Below are 27513 nucleotides of genomic sequence, written 5' to 3'. Positions count from 1 at the left end.
AGTGTATCTAATATAGATGTTTACATCTCAGCTAATCACCTGAGGCTCTTTCCACTCAGCTGTAAGAAACAGACATTTTTAGGGCATGGTTCGTCTGAGCAATTTTAGATGTCTACTTATGGATGAGATGAATTGTACTCCGAAGGTGCCAAGTGCACTCTACTGACTCAAGAGAGAGACTAGCCACTAGCTTAAGTGAAGATGTTTGCAATGTATATGTGGATATAGCATATATCTAACACTAACATGTATCTATTTGGTTTTCTTTATATTTATAGATAAGTAAAGATATATACAAATATACGGGGTTTTTTCTCTACCATTGTAATGAGCATTTAGGTATGACCATTTCATACCTCTCTCTGGTTTCCTCAGTACCTCCCTCTGAAAAGCCCTGATGAAATGATCTATCACATTTTGCCTTCCAGATCTACGTAGTAGAGGTCTGATGCTATCATGTGTTTAGATTTCACCACCACGATGTCTCCAAGAATTGCATTTCTCATGTGGATTTCAGACTGCATTGCAACCTGCTGTGCAGCTCTCCCAGGAGAATTCTGCTCGTGGATCCCTGATCTGATGTTCAGTGGCCTGTGGGTGTTCACTGCCTCAGTGAAGACAGGGAGACCGCACAGTGGCTGTAACAGACATTACGTAGAACTACCCCAGACGCCACATCCAGCCTTCACAAACGGCCTCAGCCAAATTTCAACTGCCACTCGCAAAGTTCCCAGGTGAGAATTTCTGTGATAGGCTGAAAATCAAAGTCTCCCTAAGTGCTATGGCATCATGCTGATTTCTAAGGAGTTCAGGAGATGTGTATAAAGGAGTCTAATGCCTAATGGAGAATTCGTTGTGCTGGAAAGCAGAGTAAAAACCCCAAAGTACCTCAATCTTGACTTTCTTTCAGCTGCTGCTAAGTTGCTATGGCAAATCTCCAGATTCTGTTCCTAATGGCTCGATAAAAAAATGAACCAGAACACACTAATTTTTAACACATAACGCATAGTGTTCATACAGCACATACCTATCAAAGGTAGGAAATTCTTAACACTAATTCCAGCTAGAAGCAGAAAAAAATGTAATGGACTAGAAGCACCAGCTTGCACTGTGCAGTTTTTGTAATTAGTGCAGCGTGGGCTGGAACAAAAAGATTGAGCTTAAACTTCCTGAACTTATTGGGAAGAGGCTCTTTCCCTTGGTTCCACTTCCCACTGGTAGTGCTCTTCGTGGATAGCTGGTGGAGAGACGGCTGTGGAACCACTTCTGAAAGTACGGCTGGATCCAGCCTTGTCCCAGCTCTGGTTTCCATACCTGCCTTTGCAGGCCAACTACAATTCACATTGTGCCGATATATTTGTAAGTAGTGCTGAACTTGAAATATCTGCATTTCAATAAACTCAGCCAGTGGCTTTATACAGGGCAGCAAGTAGCCACAATTAGGTGGAACGATGCTTGGTCCCTGATGGTATTTAACATATTTTAATCAGTGAAGAGGCAATGAAAGGGTTGGGGGGTGTGTGAAGCTTTGGAGTTGTTTCTGCAGAGTGATATACCTCCACAGTGCCTGTTTGTGGCCTTGGGCAATTGGGATTTTTAACTACAGACATTATTTCAGAAGCTGTCTGGTTTGAATAAAGATTAAAAAGTGCTGTGGCTGTTTATTCTAAGCTTGTCTAATTATTTTTTCATCTGTAAATCAACAAAAGACTGTAAGAAGGCAGTTCTTGGATGCCAGATGATTCCTGAAAGCCTTTTCTTTGTACCTTTCATAGCAGTTACTGAAGTATCCACTTTTACCCTCAAAAACCTAGCATAAGTGCTTTAAGGTCAGGAGGAATCTAGTAAATCAAAAGGAAAAAACCCTTCACGCTTAAGCTCTCAGTTTCCTCCAAAGCTTGGCAATTTTATACCAAAGTTTCAATGGCTGCTCACATTCACCGAACTTTTTAAAGGACTGTACTTTGCTTGACTCTTCAAAAGGTTGTCATGTTCCATAGCCTGTGGATTAAACAACATGAGCTTGTGTTTCCCAAGTGTATCAATAGTAACCACAAGTAGCCTGAAAAATTTGACTATGGATCTGGACTGAAAAGGACAAAGCAATGTACGTACCTATTTCAAGACAACAAATATATAATCTTACAAGAGCAGATTCTAAAACCTTGAGCCAGAAAGACAAAAAGATATGAATTTGCATAAAAACACTAAAAAACCCCTATGTAAGTATATAGCACAGCATTTAGCTGGTGATGGGTTTGTTTACTTTCCCCATTAATCATAAGCTGATGGCTGAATTCCAATAAATTAAAAAGGTTAATAGCAGAAATTCTCTTAGCCTCTCGTTTCTGTTATTGAATTCAGATAAAGTTCATTCACCTTCACCAACAAATAAATTATAAAAATGAAATTTGCTATAGTTCATGTCTATTCCCTCACTTTCTGCTTTTCTTCCTGTATTTCTTTTCCTCAACAGAGACATTTAGTGACAAAGAGGATGTGGGCTCCCAAAATAATTAACAGCATTTCCTATGGCCCTGTCCTCCCCTGAAGTCTCATTCTTTTCCTTTAGTGTTGTGGACTTTCTGATAACCTCCCAAACAGAGATATATGCTCTGTGATACAAAAGGAACAGGTAGTACTGAAAAACAATTTCAGAATTTTTCTGGGAAATATTCCAGGAGGCATCAGAAAGAGACTGGGACAAAGAAAAAAAAAATAGTAAAACTCATAAACACTGGAGTATGCACAGATAACAGATCATGTCAGAGCGCTACACCATTTCTTCTGAACAAATCATTCTTGATTGCTTTCCTGTGGTTGTATACACTGCTTACATTTGACTTTTAATTGCTTTCAGCCAACTACTTCCAGTCCTATGTTAAACCCATTATCCTCGTGTTAATTTTACCTCACTTCATTTAATATAACTTTTTAATATATCAAAATATAAAATGATATGCTCTTTTAGCAGGGGCGGGATAGGGAAATCACAGACTGTAAGGCAAAGAAGAAAATCCTGCATTCAATGAGTCCCACATCCCCTTGGTAAATCTGTTTACAAACCTTTGCTTTTTCTCACCCTCTTTTCTTTTGGCTTTTCTATGAGCAGGTAATGACACTTATTTTCAATTATTACAACCTATATGGACCTAAAGTTATTTCCTTGTGCTGCCTAGAACATAGTTATTTACTTTGATTAAGCTCTCTATGTAAAAAAAAAATAACTATGTTTGTACTCAGTGAAGGACAGCAAAATCGCTGTATCTCAAAGAAAGGAAAACAGCAAACATGAATCATAAACTTGGCATTACAGCTACAGATTTGTAACATATGCTAATTTGCCTCTAGTTCTGTTGCGCATGCTGGCCCAAATAATCCATTGAAACAGAAATGCCCTGAGTTGTAAGAATGGAAAAAATAAAAAAAATGCTGTCCCAGACTTTTTACATGGGTCCCTAGATGTAAAGAGTTTATCCATAAAGTGAAAATTTCAGTTTCTGAAGACAAGCAGATTTCTGAACCCACATTTATTTTTTCCTTAGTGCCTGATGTAGATATAAGCTACCTTTGTAATTAGTGTATATGATATGAACTAACTGTGCCTAGTGCGATGCTGCAGGCACTGCTGCGCTACAAACACATTATAACACTATGCAAAATACAGAGCCTCTCACACAGACTTCTCGGAGTTGGACACAGCCAGTTGTGTGGTTTTGACTGCAAAAAAAAAATGCTAACAAAAGTGACTGAGGCTTTTGAGGTTTTCTGCTTGAGCGGTTTGGGACATTTTTTGGAATGACTGTAGAATAAAGGAACAGTTTTTGCATTTAGGGTTTGGGAAGTGATATTTAGATATGCAGCTAAGACATCAAAGATTCCTGCAGTGAAGCACCAGGGCATATCAGCTCAGCGAGACAGACCACACTCAGAATTTGTGAACTAGCAGAAAACCAGGCTCATCGGTGCACACACAGCAATATTGTATAGAACTAGGCTAGTTCAGATGCAGCACAGATACATTAGTTTGGCTGTATGAAAGCTAATAAGCCTCAGTTCTCAAGCAGGGCTTACCAGGTTGATGCTGATACAGGGGTAATCGAGCTTTGCTGCAGCTCAGACCAGCAAGCTGTTCAGGACCCTGTGTTACTCCTTATGTGTACACCTGAACTGACTTGCAGTTGTTGGCTTGAACTTCTTGCACCATTGATACCCACATTTTGGGTTCCTGGCTTACCTCAAGCAAAGTAACCTTGGACCTATTCCTACATATCACAGAATCACAGAATGGTTTGGGTTGAAAAGCACCTTAAAGATCATCGAGTTCCAACCCCCCTGCCATGGGCAGGGAAACCTTCTAGGTTGCTCAGAGCCCCATCCAGCCTGGCACTGAGCACTGCCAGGGATGGGGCATGTCCAATGACTGTAGCTTTTCAGAAAATGCAAATTCAGAGAGCTGACCAAAGCTCTTGACAGCAAAGTCATGCTGTGTTTGGTCTGCAGAAAACCTGCTGCAGGTGGAATAGCTTCAGAAGTAAACACAAAGCCAGAGAGGTCAGAGAAGGTTAGAGATGGATCAAAAGCCATGACACTTCCAACCTGACCTTGCCCAACAGCAAGATCACTGGTAACAGTGATCTATACCCTTTCAGTCCTTGCTCTTCCTGGCAGCAGTACCAATTAGTGCTTCACGTGGTTGCTGCCCAACAAAATAAGACTATCCATGCTAACATTTAAATTTTCCCTTCCTTCTCTCCTACTTTACCCCTTCATGCTGAGGGCATAATGACAAAATGTAGAATTTAGCCTTAATTGGATCTCTGCAATGTTATCACCTGAATTAGCTCCCCCATGAATAATTATGACTGCCTGGAGGCTGACAAATTGCTTCCCTCTACTTCATGATTGTCAGGAATTTCAAATTATATGCTGAGCACGGGGAAAAAAAATGAAAAGCCTAGAGAAGCATAATTATTAAGACGATTAAAATATTTGTCACGGAGTCCCATAGTCTCCATGAACCCCAAAGGCCTCAAACTCATGAGTGACAGCAAGAACTTTGCTAGGGGCAATTGGGCAACACCCAGTCTTTCACCCAGCAACAACTATGGCAGTAGATTTGCACAGTCAAAGCAAAAGTATAACCACTGCTACCACCTGGCTCTGTTAGGCAGTTCCTGTGTTATTCGCTACCCTGTTTAAGCTACGTACGTCAGCTTGTTTAGCATCTCATCTGCATATTTGATCTTGCTAGGTAGATGATAAAGTCTTTGTAGTGTAGACTGATAGAAGGGTAAACTTAAGCAAGAGGATAGCAGCAGATTGCCATGCATTTAGAACAGCACATAATAGTCCTTGCTTTGTAAGTACATGGCCTTGGGGAAAAAGTGCACTTTATAAGAGCAATCATTCGATGTCTGGGCAAGACCTCACACAGAAATGCAATGTGTCACTAGACCACCATAACCGTCTCAGATATAGAAAGAGCTTGCAACTGCTGAGTTCTTTATCTCATAAAACCAAATAACTATAAAAGTATAATGCTCTCTGAAAATGGCTTGAAATGATCGGATTAAGCAATAGGGCTGTGCTTATAGGGGTGATGCATTTCTCAGCTCAATTCGATGCAGTCCCTCGAACTTCTTTCCCACCTTGCTGAACCCACAACACACAAGTCAGGCATAGACAAGGTAGCTGCTGACATAGTCCCAGGAGAATGCTCTCCTTGCTTACCTGACATACAGTGACCTCTTCTGATTAGTCCTCAGGGAGCCGGACCCAGAACTCATGCTGTGATTCATCATCTGCTCACGCAGGTCATGGATTTTTGCTTCAAACCGAGCGTACTCTAAGGAGATAAAAACCCCCAGAGAATAAAGATATTTTAGTTTTCTTGACCTATATAATCATTAGGGCTGCTAAATGCAAATTATATTAAATTAATGAGTGTAAAGCACGTCCTGAAAATTGAGGTCTAATAGAACCTCCCATTACTATATTATCTTTGGTACATATATGCCCTCTTTATCATGACACCTGAACCTTTCAGCACTGACTATGAAAAGTCAAATAGCGAGGACCTTCTCTCCTGCAGCTTCAAGAAAGGAAAAGGGGGTTAAAATGTGCTACCAAATATCTTTCAGTCTGTAAAAAGGATGCTGAAAGCAGTTTTCTATCATATCATTCCTCCTTCCAAACAATAAGATACATTGTTAGGGGCAGTGGGATGATGCACTGAAGTTCCTAATGAGTCAAGCTTTTAGCGTAAAATCCCACTGAACTGAAGGAGATATATCAAAGTCTAATTATCCCTCAAGCAGCTGTGAAATTTTTGTATGAGCAATAAGCCACTTTATTTTACCCAGCCCACTGAGGATTGGTCTCTGTTTCTTTTTAAATAGGTGGAGACATAACTTGGTCTTATGGTGGGTGATTCCAGAAACTCCAGACCTATTTAAGCTGCACAGGAGCGGCACAAAACCACCTCCCACACCTTGTTCTCCTCCATAGCTCTGCTGGTAGCTTTGTAAAATGTGATCTGACAAGGAACATGGGACCAGCGCTGGAGCAAGGATTCAGCTAGAGATGTATCACTTGGTGAGGCTCCTCTCTGAAAGGACAGGTCCCTTGTTTGCAGCCTGGTCAACAGTTCTTCCTGCTGGCACCTTCCCCTTGCTCACTGTGGGACCTAATGGGCTGACTTTTGGTTTGCAAGAGGAAAGGTTGAAGTTTTGCAAACAAGCTGTAATTCCTTGAAACTAACAATGTACAGGCAGTGCTCCAGCAACACAGAGAGTCATAACTCAACCTAAACCCGGGAAATCTACCAACACGAGTTAGAAGGGTAACTTGAGGGGGTGTACAAAATCCTTTGCAGTGAGTCAGTGACACTTTGAAGAGTAAAATGTTGCAGACTGATGCCAACAAAGTGAAGAAGATGCTCTCTGCACCTCAATGTTTTCTTTCACTACCTGCTTCAAAAGGAGGGTCTACATTTCCCCACAGCAAGTCTGGAACAGAAGCGAAACCAGCAGGCGAGGTATCCTTCCTTAAAGGACAGCGGTACATCCCACCAGATAACACCATCTCTCAGTTTAAGCACATAAATCTTTACTGTGCATTTATAACCTGTTCTGCTCCCTGTTTGCTGCTCTTTGAGCTATGTGAGAATGCTGTAAGACAGCAATATTCTCATTTTCTCCTAGCAGAAATCTCAGCATTATTTTTATTTGATCATTTGCCGTTCGCGCTGGCTCAGTTCCCAGAATGTCTAGATGCTTTGCAACAACAACTAATTCATTTTACTCAGTGCCCTGTAACTTTTCATTGGATGACATCTGACCTTTCCAAGATTCCACATTTTGCATAGACAGTAGCTACCTTAAAGTTGGCTTAGCAGAGTGGTTTGATTTGAGCTTTTGTGTTTGGTTTTTTTTTCCCCCCCCTTCTTCTTACTTGATGCATTTTAACTCCCTTTTCGCTGAGCTGCTTTAGCATTACCTACTGTGTTTATTAAGTGACAGTGGCTGCTTTGCCAGTCAGCTGGGAACCACTGCTGTGATATAAGACTCTTCAGTCTTCCCACATACCTATGACATCACTGACTGCAGCTGAAATCTGTATGTCAGGAGAAGAGACACTCCTACATGCAGACTATATTTCAGATGCATGCTGTAGCTTGTTTCTTCCTGATTTCTTTCACCTAGAGTACAACTTTAAATTTCTCAGTGATTTAAAAGCCCAAATCCTCAATGGAACTAAGGCTCCCACAAACTTGTGTTGCTTTATAAAGTGGTGTTTAGTTCTTAAGTGTTTATCCCAGTGTAGGATTCAAGTTTGCTCTATGTGAGTCATATTTGTTCCATTCCCCTGCTCTAGAATGTATTTAGTAAATAATCATCTTCTGAGCAAGGCTTTGTTCAACTTCCATTTCATTGTAACAAATCTAACATTTCTTCTTGGCAAACAGGAAAGGTGATCTTAAAACCAAAAAGCTTATATTTCTCTCCCTTACACTGTGTCAGTCCTCTGCATACAGACAGAATACTACAATTTTAAGGGTTGTTACTAGGTGTCTTTCACGTGTGGTGGATACAGTGAAGAAGGTAGTAAACGTACAGTGTAATGCAGCTTCTTTGATGTTTTACATCTGGGTGAGATCAAAGATATGAATGATTTCCATCAGAGCAGCTGTAATGGCAGCTTCCCCTTTAATAAGCAACCATATCCCAGGCTGACTCTGTATGCGAGGTGTGGGAGTAACTCCCAGATTTAGACACCAATCTGGAGAGTGAGAAGAGAGGATTGAAAATCTGACTCTAGCACAGCATCCAGCTATCTGCAACTTGAACACCAGCTCATGAGATACTCGAATGACTACAGCTTGGTCAGATGATGAAATTATAGCTTGTGTTCTGACTTCGGAGCGCACTTGTAATTTAACTGCTTTTAACTGACTGTATATTTATTCTGAATTTAATAACCTTTCTCCTTCTCGAAGACATTTAGAAACTATAACACATCTTAAAAATTGTCTAATAAGTGTGTGATGGAAGTTCAGGGTTCAACCTCCAGCTCCCAGGTTAATATTAAAAATTACTGAAGTAATAATGATAATTATCATTAGAATGTGTTCTTGAGATGTTTTTTCCTTTAGATTGAAATACACAGCTAATTTGAAAATAAACATATTTATGGGCATATATTTTCACGTAGTACCTTCTTCATATTTATGCATTGAAAAATACTGAAATGTACACCTGTACCTTCCTCCTGACAAATGCCCAGACTAAAAATCGCAAGGCCATCAGTGCATGTGGTATTTAAGCCCACTCTGATCAGCTTCTTTAATCTCAGTCCTCCTCATTCTCCTGCTGATGCCTAGATACTACAGTGACAGCTGTATTTGAAATGTGAACAGAAAAAGAAACAGTGATGCTCCATTTCTGGCATCAGACCTGCTATGGTAGTCCTGCCCACTGGGAAAAAGGCCTTTTTTCTTAACACTTCTCTATATACGGGGTCATTCCAGAGGAGTTGTTTCCTAATGGCTTTGCATTTGCTAGGTGCGAATAAGTGGCAGTGCTCAAGTCCAGAAAAACTCATCATGCTTCCTTCAAATTCAGCACTGAACCTAAATAACACACTTTCAAGGCTCCTACACAATTAGAAGGACACTGAAGGTTGTGACATGCTGACAAGAAATACAGTTAAAGCTGATTCACTAATTTCATGCCCTTTAAAGAAAGGGAGGACAAAGAATGTGTTACTGCTGGAGTGCATCATTAGTGAAGTTTGCCAAATGTGACTTATCAAAATCCATCTGCAAAGGTCCTCCCCATTGCCTGATTCACTAATGATCTAACCAACTAATTCCAGGAGCTTAAGAAACGGATAAAGTTATGCTTTAGGCTAAAAGTGCAACTGGGTGAGCAAACTGTAACCTTTATTATTGCCGAGGTCAGACCAGTTGATATAATGGCTCTGGAAATGCTGTGGTAAGAAACAGGGCAGATGCGATGGATGTGTTTGTTCAGACTCTGCTTTAGAGCTGGCTCAGGGCTCAGGGCAGTGTTTGTAGACCCAAATTTAGCTGTCCCAAGGATACGGCTACAACTTGCTAAGCCTGGAGAGGTGGAGCTACTGCCATTGGACGTGGGAGAGGAGGCTGCTGCTGTGAGGAATGGCCCAGCTGCAGGGACAGCAAGACCATTTTCCAGGGCTTTGGCATTGGCATGTTGGGCTCTGCATGCTGCCCCAAGCAAGCGCCCGTCTTCCCAAGGGTCTGTTTTCTAAAGCTGGCTCTGCTTAATGTTCTGGGCAGTCAGGAAAGAGGGAAAAGTAGAGACAGCTTGAATTGCTACAGCATGCAACCAAGGCCAAAAGTGAGTGTATTTCTCAACTACAGACACCAGTTGGAACAACTGACATTTGTCTGCTCCATACAGGACTCATTAGCCTGAATATACGGGCAGGGAGCTGGTGTTTTTCCTTCCACCTCATTCCAACAGCTTGCCAAGTGCTAGATCTGGGACTCACACATCTTTTAACCTTCAAATACTAATGCAATCCTTTGCCTTTCTGAAGGACTTTCATATGTTGAAAGGACTGGGTAGAGCTTTGGGAGTAATCTTCAAACACCCTGAACCTTCTCCTTAGTTCACATACTGAGAAATCAAAGCAACATTAAGTGGCCAGCCCCATTAAAAAAAAAAAACAAACACCCCAAACCCTAACAGTAATGCAGTTAAACTGAAACTCCAAGTTTAGCTGGCTAAGATCGAAACTGTGGCTTACAAAATCTTGCCTAATCCACTTTGACATCTTGAGGGTATGGCAGACACCACCGTTTTCACTGCTGAAGTGACTTAGATACCTAAAATCCTGCTACCCCTTCTATAGCTGTGCAAGTGGGTACCTATAGGGTGGGGAGGAGTTGTTTTAACACCCCCCCACCTCCCTTTTCAGTTTCCTACTGACTGGCTTTGATGGCCCATGATCCAACTATATGAGCTGCGAGCCCGATGACTCAACATGTAAGCCTCTCCTCATGCTGTGAAGGAAAACACCATGAGTTTGTGAGATCCATGGCAGATGCACAGACATTAAGGGCAGTTGGGATGAGTGTTGCTGTGACTGAAGTCCTTTCATGTATGTGGAGCCTTTTAAATTGAAATAAGCAGTATACTGAAATTTTAGGTTCAAATTCTCCAGAAAGAGCCTAAAAGGCTATAATACTTAAGCATACAAGAAAGCTCTTGGAAGTCTTAGATGCATTTGAGAGACTAAAAAATGAATGCAAGAAACCAAACCTCAAGAAATTTAAAAAAAATTATAGTGAAAATCAAATAATTTCTAAAATACAAAAATAGCAAAGACAGATTTTATATCTGAATGGCTTGATGCTACTTTTTGGTCATATAAATAAAGAATGGCTATGATAAATTTGCTGCAGATTTTTTGTGTGAAAGAGTTGCATAATTTTACAAAGCACCATTACTGTTATTTTTAACTTTTAAATTTATAATAAAGATTGTAGCTTCAACTGAATTTAGAGAACATGATAGCAAAAAAAGCCTTGACCCTTCAAGTAAAGAATAGTTAAGCAACTGAAGCAACTGAAATGCTGATGTATTATACAACAGTGAAAATAATAGTTCAGCATCACACTCCAAGTCTGTATTAGTTTGAATGGTTTTAGTGCTGGGCATCTTTAGAGAGATAGCAATTGTTTTTGTCAGCAGGTATCAAAACTTGCTTTCCTGTGTAATTCAGGATCATCCCTGTTTGCTTCTAGAGGATAACAGATTTCCTAAAAGGTGGAAACTCGAACTGGAAAATAAAACTTGAACTGCCTAATTTTAACAGACTACACTGCTTAAAAAAGAAAACAAAAAACTAGGAAGGCATCAGTCAGAGACAGAATTTTATCACCTTAAAAAGGGTATGTCGAATAACTCCAGACACTATCATAAAGGAATAGCTGCCAGACCAGCTTCTCCATCAGTATTGAGACTTGGCATAATTTCAGTGGATCCAGGCCAGCTTAAGCCTTCTGAGATTTTCTTCTGTTCTGTTTACGGGAATGCAAATTGTGTGCCACTACAGCAAGTCATGAACTTCCTGTCTTGGACATCTGAGATAGCAATGTGCATGATACTATTATTATGGTAACGCTATTTATGTAAATCTTTTTTTCTCCCCCTTCTGCCTCCTCTTAGCAGATGTCTTAAGTGTTTAAGATTTAAAATAATAGAAGAATGCATTTCTTCCTACAGAGAGTGTTCTCCATTTCTGGCCTTTGCCCACAGTGCTGTCCCGTCACCACTGTTTTATACGTGGAGGTGAGAAGAAGGTGAGCAGACCAGCATCAAGACTTCAGAGGACTGGGTCTGATTCTTCTTTTTGCACAGATTTACAGTGTGAACCTTGGTGAGTCACAAAGAGTAATTGTCATCATATTATGGCTCCTAAGGCAGAGATTTGGCTGCTGTGTGTCTGGCTATGCCTACCAGGTGCCTAGCATCCCGCAGCTCTGGCAGCCTTTGAAACCACTGTAATACACATAACAAGTGAAAGAGCATGCAAAACAATGTGAACTGCTAATACATTTGGCTAGTATTTTATGTCTTCCGTTTAAAACTTTTTTTGTTGTTTAGTATTCATCTGGAGTCAATTTTTTTGCTAAAAGTACCCTGACAGCTGTTTCTAGATGCTTAAGAGTTTTTAACTCTATAGCTGTCTGAGGTTGCAAGCATTTACATAGCAGGTTAATGATGGTGAAACATCTTAATGGTCTGCAGTAATTGCAGAGAGGAATAAACAAACAAACAAACATACTGTGGTTAGGTACAGTTCACTGCACCTTTGGTTCTTGTGTCTGCCCTGTCTGATGTGGGTCACTGCCAGAGATGTAGTTCTGGACAAGGCTGGCTTTGGATCTTATATTTCATGGCAAATGCTATGCTTTTAGTAAGTCCAAAAAAATCAATTAGATTGAACATCAGCTAAATTCATGACTTGACAGGGAAAAAGCACACAAAATTCTGATGGCATCAATAGGCAATGCAATAGTGTGCATTATTCATTGGAGAAGATGTTGCTCAAAAGGCCTTGCTCCATTAATGATGCACTGCGCAACACAACAAGTTATGCTGCTATTTCTTATCAGTCATATAACTCCCCTGAGCTCACTCAAAGGAAATGAAAAACACAGATTTCAATACCAGGGAAGGGAAAATACATTTATATTTTATTGGGTTTTATTAGTTTGAATAAATCTGCTTGTTTTTATTGGAATATTTTCAACACACCTTTTCAGGAACCTTTCAAAAATAATGATACAGGCTTATTTACTGATTTTTCTTATTGCTTTTGCCTTTAAAACTGTAGGACCATTAACGTCTTTATTCTTTGCTACTGGTTGGTTGTCTCCCTTTACCAATATACAGGTATTTACACTGCAGGATGTCTTCTAAATAAAATTTCATCCTGTATATTTGTTCTGTAGCTGGCCTCATTGCCTAAACATCACCACTAACATTATTTTTATTTGCTTTATTACTGAACATAATGTTTCTTCCATCTGTTGCACCATTAGATACAGCCCTCATATTGTGTTAGTTGTGAATATAAATACACCTGAAAAGATACCTTCCTCCCACGATACATTCAGGAGACTAATATCGTGCTCTATTCTTAGACCCAGGGAATATAATTCCAATTCAAATTAGTTTCTAGAAGCTTTCATTTCAGAGGATTTGTACCTCATAATGAAAGAGATGTACTAAAATAAATCAAGCTATTAGAGAGTGAGTGACAAGGACTATGTATCCCAATGAGGTGTTATTCCACCTGTTCCCTTAAAGCCTATCCTTGGTTTATGAAGTGTCAGCCTGGACCTTCTCAGCTGGGAATTTCTTGCAGCTTCTTCCAACCACTGAAGAAAACTACAAGCAGCTCAATAGGTTTTCAAAACAACCCCTTCCAAGATTTTGGGAACCTTTTTCCTGCACCTAATTTTACTGTAGTCTGAACTCTGCCGCAGCAACACCTCCCACCCCCACCCCACCCCCACCCCATTATTTGAAATTATGCACCCCTGAACTAAATGGGACTATTTGTAGCACTTTTTCAAATTCCCTGAGGCTCACACTGAGCTGATATCTTGGACAACATTGTGCGTATAAAGTTTGAAGAGGGGCAAGGCAAATAAAGAGCAGAGAGTCAGCTCTGAAACAACCGTATCACAACACATCGTCTGCCTTGGCAGCACAGTGTGAAATCTTGGAAAAGTTGGGCATTTCACCCCAGGCATCCAACTTGCACAGCCTCGCTTGCCCAGCAGAGAAGCATATGTCTCATTAACCTTGATAGCTTTGTAGGAGTTACTGTTTTGTACAGTGCAAAAACGTTTCAAGATACGTCTGCTGGTTTAGGCACAAAATTACTCTGTCAAGGTGAAAAAATAAAAAAAAAGAAAAAGCTTCCCTGCATTGGAATCCTCTTTCTTCAACAAATATTTATGTGGGACATTGTAAAGAAACAAAACCTACTTTCTATTAATAGCTAAGCTAATTCATTTAGCTATTTTGTCACTTCAGGCTAGTGGTGGAGGATCTTATTTTCAGACTTTTATTCAATTTCCACAATTCCTCATCCAAAATCATTGCCCTGGGGCAATTGTTACTTATTTTTGCTTCATTGCTTTTTCTTGCTTCTGCTTTTTACCAAGTACAGTTCTATTTCTTGGGCATTGAGCATATTATACTGATTAGCCACATCTTAATGATGATGCTAGCTTAGCCTGCTTCCAGCTCTTAAAGACATGAATTGACATGAGGAAACAAACTACAGAGCTGACTGCTTCTAGAGTTTCTTGGGCATGGCAATACCCAGAAGTCATTTTGGTGGTCTTGACTAACCCTGTATCTACACTGGGTAGCTACTCCTCTTTTACAGGCTCTGATGGGAAATGCTCTGATGGTGGCCCACCTGCCAGCTGCACAGCTCATGCGAATTTTCCCAAATACCTTTCAATCAGATGAACTGGGTTAGCCTGTTCAGTCTATTTATACTAACCTCATGGGGTCTGGTTGATGCAGACTGGAAAGCAGTCAGACACAAAACTGCCCAAATTTGAGGAGGGCAGGATACAGCGATATGGAGCTGGGAGCAGGCTGGGGCATGTGGTATCTTCCCCAGCACTGCTGTACACGGAAGATGCCACCTTGTGTTAAACCATGTTGGGAAAAGAAAAAAGGGACAATTCTACTGCATCGTTTCCAGAATCCATAACTGCTTAATCTGACTAAGGAGATGCATGACCTGCCTAGGCACTGTGAAAGAATATTTTTGAAACAAAACTGGAAATGTAGATCAGTCTGACCTGCCTGCTTTTTAGAAAAAAAAATAAATAATAAAAAACTAAATCAGGGCTCAAAACTCCCAAGTGAACTTTTATGAAAACTTACATGAAAACTTCCACAGCTAAGACAACATATGCCAGTTTTATACTTGTGCTCCATGAAATTCTGATATACTCAGAGTGGGAAGAGTTATAAAAGGGGTTCCTGAAAGGGACTTGGGACAAAAAAAGTTTATTTCTGAAAATAGAGTGGTGGAGAAACTAATGTGATTTTATTAATTCCATAAACCAGCATGAAAGCTGTAGCTGACAGTAAAAAACCTTCAAAACCACAACCCACAAATCGTTTAAAAATTATAAGCTAAAGCAGAAAATTAAATAGTAGCAAGGATACCAATACTACCTGATATAATTATCTGTAAAACAGGATAGCCTTACAGACTAGCAGAAGCAAAGAGATCAGAAGAACCACCAGTAATACAACCAGAATCTTGGCAAGAATATTATGAAAAGAAATATGGATATATCTCATTCGGCTTAACTATTTTGCTATTATGATTAATACTGTTTGCTAACATTGAATATTGCCATTAATAAATGATTCGCTCCCTGACTTCAAAATCTGCTAGGTAAAAACTACCTCCCCCTGTAACCTTCACCGTCCTATACTCAGCTGTGCTATTCTTCCAGACAAAGGTATCTTCAGCCATCTCCTAAGGCTGTCTGGGACTCTCCATTGAATTAAAAAGAACTGAGCAAAGACTGGAAACAAAACTGTCCATTTTTACCATTAAGAAAACTTAAAAAAAAAAAAAATCCCAAATGTCCTGAACCAAAAATAAAAGTATGGAGGAAGGAATGAAATGGATAAAAACATCTTCACATGCGTATTGATGTTTTCTAAGAAGCAATATTTAGAGCAGCTGCAGAATTCTATTAGTTTGCTACAGCTTCCTGATTAAGGGGGATTACTGCTTCTAATACAAACAGGTAATAGGGAATGGTTGTGCACATTACAAGCCTGAATGAGTTTAAACAAGACAAATACATACATTACCTCAGGATAAGTCATGCTCCCTGCATGCCTCTTAGCTTATCATGAAGAATATTTTGAGTACTGTGCAATGAGATATCTAGATTGCAAACATGTATGTTGTGCAGTTGGCCACTAGACATGTTGGCTATAGCTGATAGTCTGGATGCTCTGAAATGTTGATTAACTTGAGCATCAGATCATGTAAAATTGGAATAACATATGAAAAATCACTGTAATACCAAGAAATGCCTTGCAATTACTGCTGCTACTCTTGACCTTATTCATAGAACCACAGAAACCCACCTTTACAGCACAAAAGACTTAGCTGGAAAAGGTCATCTTAATCAATGCCAATTCCAGATTTCACAGAGAATCAAAACCTAAAATACTGTCCATAAACTTTTCTTAAATTTATAATATATACATATAAATTTATAATATAAAATATAAATATAATATATAAATATAAATAAAATATAAAAATATAAATATTTTCTTAAAATTAGTTCAGTTTTGGCATTTCATAACTGTTGGAAGACCGTGCACAGAATCCAGTCCTCAGATGGTTAGGCTCATTCTTCTAACTAAATGTTGCTGAAGCCTACTTACTGGCTTTTGTACCAACGCCATTCCTCTGTGTAAATGGTTCTTTTCCATTGTATATTGATTCTCATCGCCTACCAATCTCCATTTTGCTAAATAAACAATCCAATTTTTGTTTCAGATTTTTCTGGTACATTTGCCTCTCCTTCAGTTGTCTTTTACACTGCTGTTTAAACCAGTGAAGTTCTATGTCTTCACCAGTTTAAGTAGCAGTGTCCTGTATCATGCAATATCAAATGACTTCCTGAAAAAATCAGATGTATTGCATCAATCAGATTCCTCTTTCTAAAAATTTAATGTACTATCAAAAACCGATACGAAGAAAATTTGCCTGTCTACACTATATCACTTTTTTATCCCATTTTAAATTTACTTCCCTGTTTTGTTTCGAAAGCTGTGTTTTAAAGTATGCTTCTACATACTACTGAGGAGAGACTTATGAATCTCCAGATCTTCTGAATGCACATCATTCTTCTCCTTTCCTGATGGAGCCTGTAGATGTCTTTTTCCAGACAAAGCACTTGTTGGATAGGTATTTGAGAGGCCCTTCCTACACGTGCCAATCCTCCAGCATTCTGCGGTGGAATAACCAGCTCTGCATAATCTCAGCACAGCAACAGCTTCCAGTTATTATCCATCGCATCACTGGTCCTGTGTACTACGTAAACAATTGCATTGTATGACAGCCTTTCCATTGAGTGAAAACTGAAAATGCAAAATGAATTTGACAATACGTACATCAGTGAATATTACTAACCACCAAGCCCTTCAAGGTTTCTCTCTACATCAAATCAATACTTTCAGTGATCTTGTTCAACTCAGGTGTGCCAGACACATAGACTCTAGGTAAAAAAGCAAAGATCAGGGTCAGTCCTACAAGAAGCAGAAGACCTCTGCTGTCTCTCTGCTGTGCTCGTGAGCCGTGTTATGGACAAGCCTTACAGATCAGTAGAAAATGCAAGTGCTGAAAACTTCCCACTTGAAATCCAGGTTTCTTATATTCTTTAATGATTGTGACAAGCATCCCAGAATAAGAATGACACCTCAACAGCTTTCCCAAAAGACCAGCTGTTTGTTCTCTGGAGTAAGTGAATACTTTGTTATTCTAACATGGTAGGTATTATTATTTATGGTATTTTACACTACCTTACTGAAAGTCAATTCAATGTGCATATATATATATATAAATTGAATGCCAATATATAGAGAGAATGTGTGTGTGTGTGTATATATATCTACAAAATGCAGAAAGAGAGGAGGAGAGAGAAAAAAGGGGCTGTGTCAAACGCTATTTACTGGTGCAGATTTTCCCACAGTTGCCAGCCTACAGCTAGCGACAGCACTTGGATTGCAGTGCCATATGGTCCCTTGAAGGGCAAATTCTTTTAGACCCATTTTCAGTGGGGAAATCAACATTTTTAACACAGTGACATTTTTTCAGGACTGCAGTCTACCTAGCTCTACCCTAAGATTTATTTGACATCCGCAGACTGGCTTTTCCTTTCCTGAAGAGGCCGTTGACAAAAATGGGAATAATCTGTAACAGTTTGTTGACACTGTGCTTTGGCTCAGCCTTGGCGGGCTGGTTTCTCCAACGCTCTCTCATTTTCTGCTTCACTACTTGTGACTGACCAGGATGATCCAGGTAGGAAAAAGCAGTAGGTCAAGATGAACCCTTCGCTTATGTGAATAAACAGCATTTAGAACTGATAAACGTCACATTCATACAGCTTTCAGAGACAGTTTGGACAGGAATGGTCAAAACCCATGAACACTTAAGAAATTTATTGGGGAATAAAGAATGACTTATGCCTCCTGTACACACTCTTCTAAGAAAGAGATCTACTCGGATCAAATGAGACACTCAGGCGGATCATCTGGGAGTGCATTATTGTCTGGGATTTGTGATCAAGTTCCTGAATGTCATCTGTGCTGGGGTGACTGACTGCACTTTCTGAAGCACGTGGAGATGATTTAGCTTAGACCACAACAATAAAGTACTGTATCAAATTGCACTGCCTAGCATTTTCCAAGAACAACCAGCACACGCTTGCATGGGTGGCCAGGTATCAGAAACCTGCAATTGGAGCATGAGCCTGAGCTCTCAGAGTGAAGAGGAGACAGAAAGGTTTCCAGAGATGAGCAGAAAGGCTTCAGGGGCTGTAAGTCACAATTCTATGTTTTTTGCAGATGTCTGTTTATTTTGTTCTTAAAGATCCTCTGAAATGGAGACACTTCAACTACCCCAAACAGTCTATTCTGGTGTTTTGCTCTTTTTTCCGCAGCTGCATTTTCCCCTGATGTCTCATCTGAAGCTCTTTTGCTGCTTTATGAGACTGTTCCTCCTAGCTGACAATGAATACGAGAAAACAATATGGGAAACTGAAATATTGCAAAACTAACACTACAGTAAAATTACAAAAAATGATGAAAAAGGGGAACACAGCTAAACAGGCAAGCAGGGATGGTTTTGCAAGTGAAAACCCTTCCAAAAAGTCTGCAAGTGTCAGAAATGAGACCTTAAAGAAAATTACTAAATACCAGTTGGGACAGATGAAGCTCATTACTGCCAGTGGCCTACATGCTGTAAAATGGGTTAGTATTGCTACAGAAACCTTTTTGGTGTGTCCCTGTAATTAGCACAAAAGTATTATTATTGTAATTAACTGAATCCCCCAGTACCTCGTGTAGTCTTCATGGCTGTAAGCAGGTTAATGTGAAAATTAATTTGTGCTAATTCACACAAGCCACCAACCTGGCTGCAGTGTCATTTTATAGAATAACAGTATTTTCCTGTTGACTTACACAAGGCACTAAGCTTCAAGAATGTCACATAAATCCATCTTATCTTTCACTTGTGATAGAACTCTTGTGATAGTTCTTGATCTTCTTTGGATGAATTTATTGTGAAACTCACTCCTAAGTGGATAGGCAATGTACTAGCTCTAGAGATAGAAATTTCTAGACTAGACATGAAATGAAAGGGATAAAAGATTTGGGCAGCTTCTGTAGCCTGTTCAAGGGGCTGGTTGGTCTCACCACAGACCGTTCTTCAGGATGAGTTACATTTTCATGGTAACCATGTGCATGGTGCTGCATACACACAAGAAAAATGAAGATAAAATTCTTTCGTGCACAAAATCTTCAGTGCAAGAGAATGTAGGAAAATTCAGAGGGACTTGCATTCTCCCCTTCTTAGTCATAGGCAAGATAGGAAATTAATAAAAAACAACTGCCTGGAGGACTGAGAGAGAACACAGTTGAAGTCAAGCCAAATCAGGAGGTGGCTCAGTGTTAGAGGACAAGAAGAGAGAAGATAACTGGTTTCTGTGCCTGCTGCTTTTTATTCTTCTACTAAAAAATAATGTCTTGCAGTGGGGTGGACAGACAATTTCTGTTCTCTGTTAACATTAGGCTGAAGAAACGTTGTCATCACCTGCCAGTGCAATAGGGCAAATTAAGCTTCACAGCTTGAACTAAGCTGTCTTGTAGCTGTGACTATTCTTGCACTGTCTGGACAGTGACCAGCTACACTAGGAGTGACTAATTAAGGTTTTTCTGCTCTCTCTTCTGCAGTCTATGTTAAATTAAACTTTCGCAGCTTGCCTAGCTCGCCTTCCTTCAAAGGACTACAGTCTCATATGAATGGTTTTTATGAATATCTAGAGCCATCACTCCTTGAGTTTAAAGCTGCAGTCTTTGGTCATCCTCCTGCAGAGGTGTGCTACCACAGTAATGTGAAGGCAACAGAGCTGGATCCTCACAACCTGGTCCCACTCCTGGATCCCTTCTTGTTCACTGACCTCCCACCCTTTCCCTTGAGACGGGCAGATGACAGGGGATTCATAAAGGCTGATTTCAGCCTGTTGGGGTTAATCTTTCAGAGACCCTAATGAGAGGCTCAAGTACAGCTCAGTTGAGGGCCACCATCCTCCCGAGGACCTTCTCTCTCCACTGCGTACAGAGGGACCCTGGTGGACCAGCCTTCCTTGCCCTTGCCGGTAACAGCAGGGGTTTTGTCTGTGCCTGCACCCTTTCTGTCCCCTGTCCTCAACGTAACACATCAAAGCCCAGAGTTCCCCCTCTCCTGACCCTTTCTCTTACAAACCGAGAATGTAACTTCACAAAACACTGCATTTTATGATAACTCTAGCCTATGTGCTTCTGCCTCCACCACCCCATCTGTTCTCATCTAGAGGTACACTGTTGGTGGGACTAGAGTTAAAGATTAGCCATGTTTTTAACAAGCATTACAGCGGGGTCAGTAAGCAGAGGCAAGGAGCTGGGTACAAGTGAGTAGATAAGAGATCTTCTCAGCAGCTTTACTAGCTCCTGCAGAGCAAGGAAAGCCACAATGCTTCGGGCTTCCCAGCTCCTCCATCCCCTTTGCTGCTCTGAGAGCCCATCAGCAACCCCACCAGCAGCTCAGCAAGAACCAGGCATCTTCCCTGCACCTTCCACAGCCCTTAGTGCCCTGTACCTTGTTATTTGCCTCTCCAGAGTGGTTAATCCCCACATTTCTTTCCTTCTTTCAGTTGTCTGTCTCACCTCTCCACTATCCCTCTAAAATTACCTGTAAAAAATTTTTCAAAGAATACATAAGCCTGCTCTCTCTTCCTTTTCTTCAGCCTAATTTCTCTTTTGTCTTTTTCCCAAAGGCCTCAGTGTCCTACCCATTCCAGGTTGGCAGGGTCATGAGTTTTTTGAAGGCCAGATAAATTTGATTTTCCTTTCTATATATACATCTGGGTTTTCTTCCTGTTTCCCTAACTTCTGCCAGGTATTGAGCTTGTTGGGTCCAATTTGTCTCTATTCTTAAACCAGATATCCATCTGAAGAGTGGCCCATGATGATTTCAGGTGCAATTTGCTATCATTACTCTAACTTTCCTTTTCATAAGGCCATTTAGTTGAAGGACAATCATGTTGAGAGAGGTTGAGTTGGGAACGGACACAATGAAGAGAATAAAGGGTAGGGAAACAAACTCTCTTTTCTATAAAATGTAGCGTGAGGCACCCTGGAAGCTAGGCAGGTCACATTAGTTTATAGATTTTAATTTTTTAATACTATCAAATATGTTTTGTAAATATGTAAAATTGTAAAGGACAAATGATAAAGCTTTGCTATTTTATTAAAGGTAAACAGAAAGTTGAGAGTATCGTACTATTCCAAGCTTAGAAGACACATAAAAGGAAGTCCTAATGACACTACAAGCATAGCTTTAAAATCTTTTATAGTCAAGCTTTCAACAGGGCATAATAGTTCAGTTCATTACAAAAAAATATGTGTCTTTGAAATTACAAGCCTAGTTTGACTTTCATCTGTTATTAGCTCTCAGTGGAACTGGAGCATTTAAATTGATTGTAATGAGACATTAGCAGACACTATTACTGCAGCAAACCATTCCTGTTTTGAGATGCCTGGCTCAGGAGGCCTCTAAAAGCATCCCAACAGGCAGCGAGTATCGTGCACTGACAAAGGGAAACAAAAATCTGCTTTGTAGAGGTCTGCCACGCAGCTGGCGCTGCTGTGCAGAGCATGCCAAACGGCTGCTGGGAAGGGCACCAGTAAAGGAGGGCAGCACCCTTCAAAGGGTGGGAGGGGATGCCAAGGGGATTGCTGGTTAAATGCACATATGTTCTTAAATATATAGAAATGAATTTCTGCCAGGCATTAAACCAAAAAGAATTAACTAGTAAAAAGAAAGCAGACCAAATCACAGCAGACTTCTTAAAGCAATAATAATCATAATCATTACTCACATATCTCTCTGACACCAGGATGCTGAAGGTGAATCTATTCTGAGAATTGTAAGACTTCTTATCTTGTGACTTCTTCCTCACCTCCTTCATTTTCAAAAGCCTCTCTCATCCTTGTCAACCTTTTCTGGTTTCTGCTACAGTTTAAATACAATTCAACGAATTACCTATGTCAGTGGCTTGCTTTCTCTTTTCTCCTCTCATCTTTCTCGATTTCTGTGCTCTCTAATTGTGCCAAAAGCCTGGAATAGCCTCTCACAATTAGTGTTTTCACGAAGCTTGTAAGAATTTCATAGCTCTAAGAGTGCCATTGATGCTTGCGCACATATATAAACATCTTTTAGTTTATTCATTTATGGTGATTGCATAACCTAAATTTCTAAGGCAAGTACGCTGTAAAAAAATATTATGAAATACTCTGAAAAGAAACCATTGTAAATGTGACAGCTGCTAAGAGTCACTACGACTTTCATATTCCTCCTTCCCCCAGAGGTTACTGTGGTTGCTGGCCGAGGAAACAGCTGTAGCAGGCTCCGTGAAGGGCAGAAAAAGCCTAGAGAAGGCAGAGCTGCCCTTTGGCTGTTTGCTATCTTGCTGGAAAGCTTGTCAACCTTATTTACATTTTAATTTGCATGCCAGCTTCTACAAGACTTTATATTCGGATTCTGCTTTAAAGTATCTCCTTCGCTATCATCACAATGACCTTTACATGTCTTCCCCCATTGCCCTGTGGGGCTGCAGCCCCAGCTCGCTGAGCTACCCAGACGACTAGCAGCAAGAAATGTCAGGCTGAGCATGACATTTATCCAAACAGTTGGCTGCTCGTAAGGTAGCCTTTTCTTAATGTTGGGTGGGGGGTTTTATTTTATTTTAGTTATTATTTCCTGTAGGAGATTAAAGAGCAGTGTGGGCAATGGTCACATCCTGCTAAAGGAGGGTGCCGAGAGAAAATCCCTTCTCTGTAAGACAGGAGCAAAACTGGCAGGGTGCATCACCTGACAGTGCCTACCCCTGGGAGCAAAGGCGGCAGGAGGAATGGAAGCGGGCAGTGACTGATTGCTATTGACATTATTTTTACTGCCAGACTGACAGCAGAACTTGGCAGGATTATACCCACTGGCTAGTTAAGAGGAGCACTGCCATAAACATGCCCTGCTCCAAATAAATCACAGCACAAGCACAGAAGTACAATGCACGCATTAGCCCCCAGCCTGTCAAGCTGCTACAAAAATGCACTGTTTTTCTTATACACAGAATAATGCCAGCTGAAAACACACACAGATTGTTCAAGGTTTTATGAGAACCCTGTTGCACCTTTCAGTCGTTACAGAAAAGACTCTACCGGATCTATTTTGATCAAGTAAAGCTTTCAAAGCTGCTGAAGTATGTCTGGCACACAGAGCGGTGGTTTTATTCTTACGGGCTAATCCCGAATTTCTGATTAATTCACCACTTCAGGATTTCCAAATACAGAAGCACTGTCTTCTCAAAGATACAGAGAACACCTGGGGGGATATGGCTGTCATAAACAATTCCTAACTGCCTAATTTCTGCATGTCTGACTAATGTTGAGATATTAAAAAAAAAAAAAAAAAAAAAGTATCTTTATACCCGGTACCTATGAACAGCTATTGTAACAATGAGGCCAAGATGAGCTGTAAGGCTCAGGGTTATATGAAGTGTCATGATTTGGGAGGAAGGATGATTTTTTTTCCTAGGTCAGATTGCAGGGACAATAAGAATGGGTTTCTATCAAATACCTGCTTTGCTTTCTGGACCATCTCAGAGTTTTATTAGCACATTCCACAGTATTATAGGAAACCTGATTTTCCCTTTCTCTCGAATATCCTCTTCAATGCATCACCGTGGAATCTCACATTAAATAAATAGCATCAAGCCTGAGTCAGTGTTTGCCACTCTTTCCAAAGAAATAAATGGGAAGATCATCAGGGGAACATCTGAACTTTTACATGCTGAGAGTTAATCTGAAGTGCTTATATATCAGTGGGGTAGCCTTATCAACACAGTGGGCAGAAAAAATTAATATATTATACATCTCTGTAGACACAGCAACATTTCTTCACTTTAAGGCATAAGAAAGTCCTGTGTTGGCTTCAGGTTTGAGGAGAATGAAGATGCAGGATAATTCTTCTGAATTCTGCATCTCAAACCCATAGATGTAAACTGACTATTTTGGCACCAGTCCTTTCTGTTCCTTAAGACAGCATGTGCCCATGACAAGAGAGATAAAGTAGTTTGTTGGGTTTTTTTTGGTTTAGAATGCTTTGAGCGTTTGACTGGTCTGTTAATCCCAGGTTAGACACCCTTTACCACAGGGATCTATCATTACAAGTGGTGCTGGTTTTGGCTGGGGTAGAGTTAATGTTCTTCACGGCACCTGCTATGGGACCATGCTTTGGATTTGTGCTGGGAAGTGTTGCTGATAACGCAGGGCTGCTGTAGCTGTGGCCGAGCAGCGCTGACACCGAGCCAAGGGCTTTGCTGCCCCTCACCCCACCCCAGCAGCGAGGGGGCTGGGGGGGCACAAGGAGCGGGGAGGGGACACGGCTGGCACAGCTGACCCCCCTGACCCAAGGGATGTTCCATACCATATGGCGTCATGCTCAGCGTATAGAGCTGGGGGAAGAAGGAGGAAGGGGGGGACGCGGGGAGTGACGGCGTTTGTCTTCCCAAGTCCCCGTTGCGCGTGACGGAGCCCGGCTGCCCTGGGGATGGCTGAGCCCCTGCCTGCCCGTGGGAAGCGCTGGGTGAATCCCTTGGGTTGCTTTGCTCGTGTGTGCGGCTTTTGCTTCACCCATTAAACTGTCTTTATCTCAGCCCAAGAGTTTTCTGACTGTTACCCCTCCGCTTCCCTCCCCCATCCCACTGTGGGGGGGAGCAGGTGAGTGGCTGCGTAAGGGTTAGCTACTGCCTGGGGTTAAACCATGACAAAAGAGCAAGGATCTATGGATCTGAAATGCCACAGCTTCTGGTGGATGACACCATGTCATGCGTCTGTAATTTCAGTGCTGGAGGTTTCTGTCAACGTCTCTTAAGCTTGATCTGCCACGTATACTTAACCTGTGTTAAGAGTGATGACCAAAGAGCAGAATATGGCCTGGCTACATGATGGCTGAGACTGCAAACCTAGAAAAGAAGTGGCTGCATGAAACATGGGGATGTTGTCCCTATTTTAAACCGTGTCATTCTTAATCACAATTTCACTACACAGTTTAGAAGACACCAGCACGGACAACGCCAGAAGCAAGAAAAAATTCTGGAAGGGCTGTGACATGTTGCCTACAGCTGAAAAGAAACTCAACTTCTGAAGAGATCCAGGATCAAAGGACCTGGGAAATGTCAGCTGGATGGTACTTCTGTCATGTTACAAGGCTTGATGCAGCAAATACGGGAGAGCAAGCTCTGCAACAGATCAGAGCCAATTATCAAAGTAATCCCATTTGGCCATAAAAATATCTAGTCATTTAATACTGCTAAGCCTTGTTTGTAATCACAGAGCTTAATGAGAACAACTTACACTGAAAGGGAAGAAGGGAAGTCTCTGGAGCAGAAAGGCTGCTAAAGAGGGCGTTAACAAATGAAAGTAAATTTGAGGTTTTAACTTCTTTGATATAGGACATCCTCTATTCATAGAGGATGTTTTTTTCTAATCAGCCAACCCAATGCCGAAGCCAGCTTCAAGATTATGAAAGCGTACTTTTGTTTTCACACTCTGTGCCATGTAGGCAAGTCTCTCAATTAAGGAAAGGTTTCTTTTGTTTGAATGTGATTCTGTTTAATTTCTGGCAGACAAATATCAGAAATAATTACCATCTATAGAAGGAAGAATAGTAGTTGAATCTATAATTCTCATTACCCACCAGAATTTCAAAGTGAACTTAAATTCTAATCAAGCATTTGGCAGATCTGAACAAAGAGGAAATGGTATTGAACAAAAGTAGTGTCGTTTAAGTCAAATCTTGAATTTTAGCAATGATTGGGACCTAACACCTGGGAAGAGCCTGAGAAGTATTCTAAAAATACTGAGAAGGATTTACATGTCTTTTGAGAAGTCCGACTCCTACTTGCCATGTTCAAGTCATATTGGATGTCACACCCCAAACACAAGGGAATTTATCAACAGCGGTCAGTAGTGCTATATGTTAAAGATTTTAGCCAGTCTACATTGTAAATTCCTGGTGGAGGGGCACAAAGAAGATGGTTCTCAGTGGTTCCCAGTGACAAGAGAAGAGGCTGTGGGCACCAACTGAAATACAGAAAATTCCATTTAAACATTAGAAAACACTTTTTCATTCTAAGGATGACTGGATACAGAAACAGGTTGCCCAGAGTGTTGTGGCATCTCCATCTGTAGAGATATTCAAAACCTGACTGTACATGACCCTGAGCAACCTGCTTGTGCTGACCCTGCTAGAGCAGGGGGTGTTGGAGGAGATGATCCAGCTGCCTTACAGCCTTGACTATTCCGTGAAACAACTGGTCTAAATATGTGTGGTTACATACAAATGTAACACACAAGCACAGCTCTTTCTTCATTCCTACTTAGAAATAAAGAGCTGATAAACCCCACTGGCAAGATAATGTATAGTTAACAACTTCAGTCATTTAGAATGCAAGGATCTTTAGAATAAATAAAATATAATACTTAGCTGTATTAGTGTCCCCTGGCACACATTATCCTCCCTAGTGACAGTGCTGTTGAACAACTAGGTACAGCAATATAAAGGTTTAATATCCAGCTATATTTAACATCAAACACCCTGATATTGGCAGTGCCCACAACGGCTATGGGTCTGTCAGCATTTTCAAGGCTTTATAACAGCCATAAAAAATCATGGAGTATAGAAATGAGTCAACTGGTACTTATAATTGCTGGCATTTAGCACCAGGGACGATGACTAAGAATCTATATTTGAAATACCTGGAGTTGGTGGAGTCCAAGTACAAATCCTGGAGAAGATCAACTAAGCACTATGTTTCTGTGAATTAAATACACTGAATTGCATGCAGCTTACTGATTGTAGAACTTTTAGGCGAGCACTTGAAAATGCATTTATTCTGCACATGCCCTACAAACGTATTCAGTTATCTCGCAAAATGAGTATTGTTTTGCCTTGTTTTTCCCTGAATAAAGAATGTTGCCATGCTTGACATTCATCTTCCTGCTTTTTCATCAGTAAAGGTGGCTGCATTTCATATTTTCAGAAATAATGTTTAGGAAATTCCCT

At 40.6% G+C, this 27513-nt stretch overlaps 1 protein-coding gene across 22 annotated transcripts in view; it reads right to left on the bottom strand.

Annotated features, from left to right (window-relative positions):
• The window catches only part of DLG2 (discs large MAGUK scaffold protein 2), a 1040391-nt gene that overhangs the window by 91181 nt on the left and 921697 nt on the right, over positions 1-27513 (bottom strand). For all 22 annotated transcript variants that reach the window (XM_056327218.1, XM_056327222.1, XM_056327223.1 and 19 more), the window contains one exon: positions 5734-5848. In XM_056327218.1, the coding sequence (XP_056183193.1) occupies positions 5734-5848 (115 nt within the window). The remainder of the gene's footprint in view (positions 1-5733; positions 5849-27513) is intronic.

The sequence above is a fragment of the Falco biarmicus genome, chromosome 2, assembly GCF_023638135.1.
Source record: "Falco biarmicus isolate bFalBia1 chromosome 2, bFalBia1.pri, whole genome shotgun sequence".
Classification (NCBI taxonomy): Eukaryota; Metazoa; Chordata; class Aves; order Falconiformes; family Falconidae; genus Falco; species Falco biarmicus.
The sequence above is the reverse complement of the archived record's forward strand: the minus strand, read 5'-3'. Positions and strand labels throughout refer to the sequence as shown.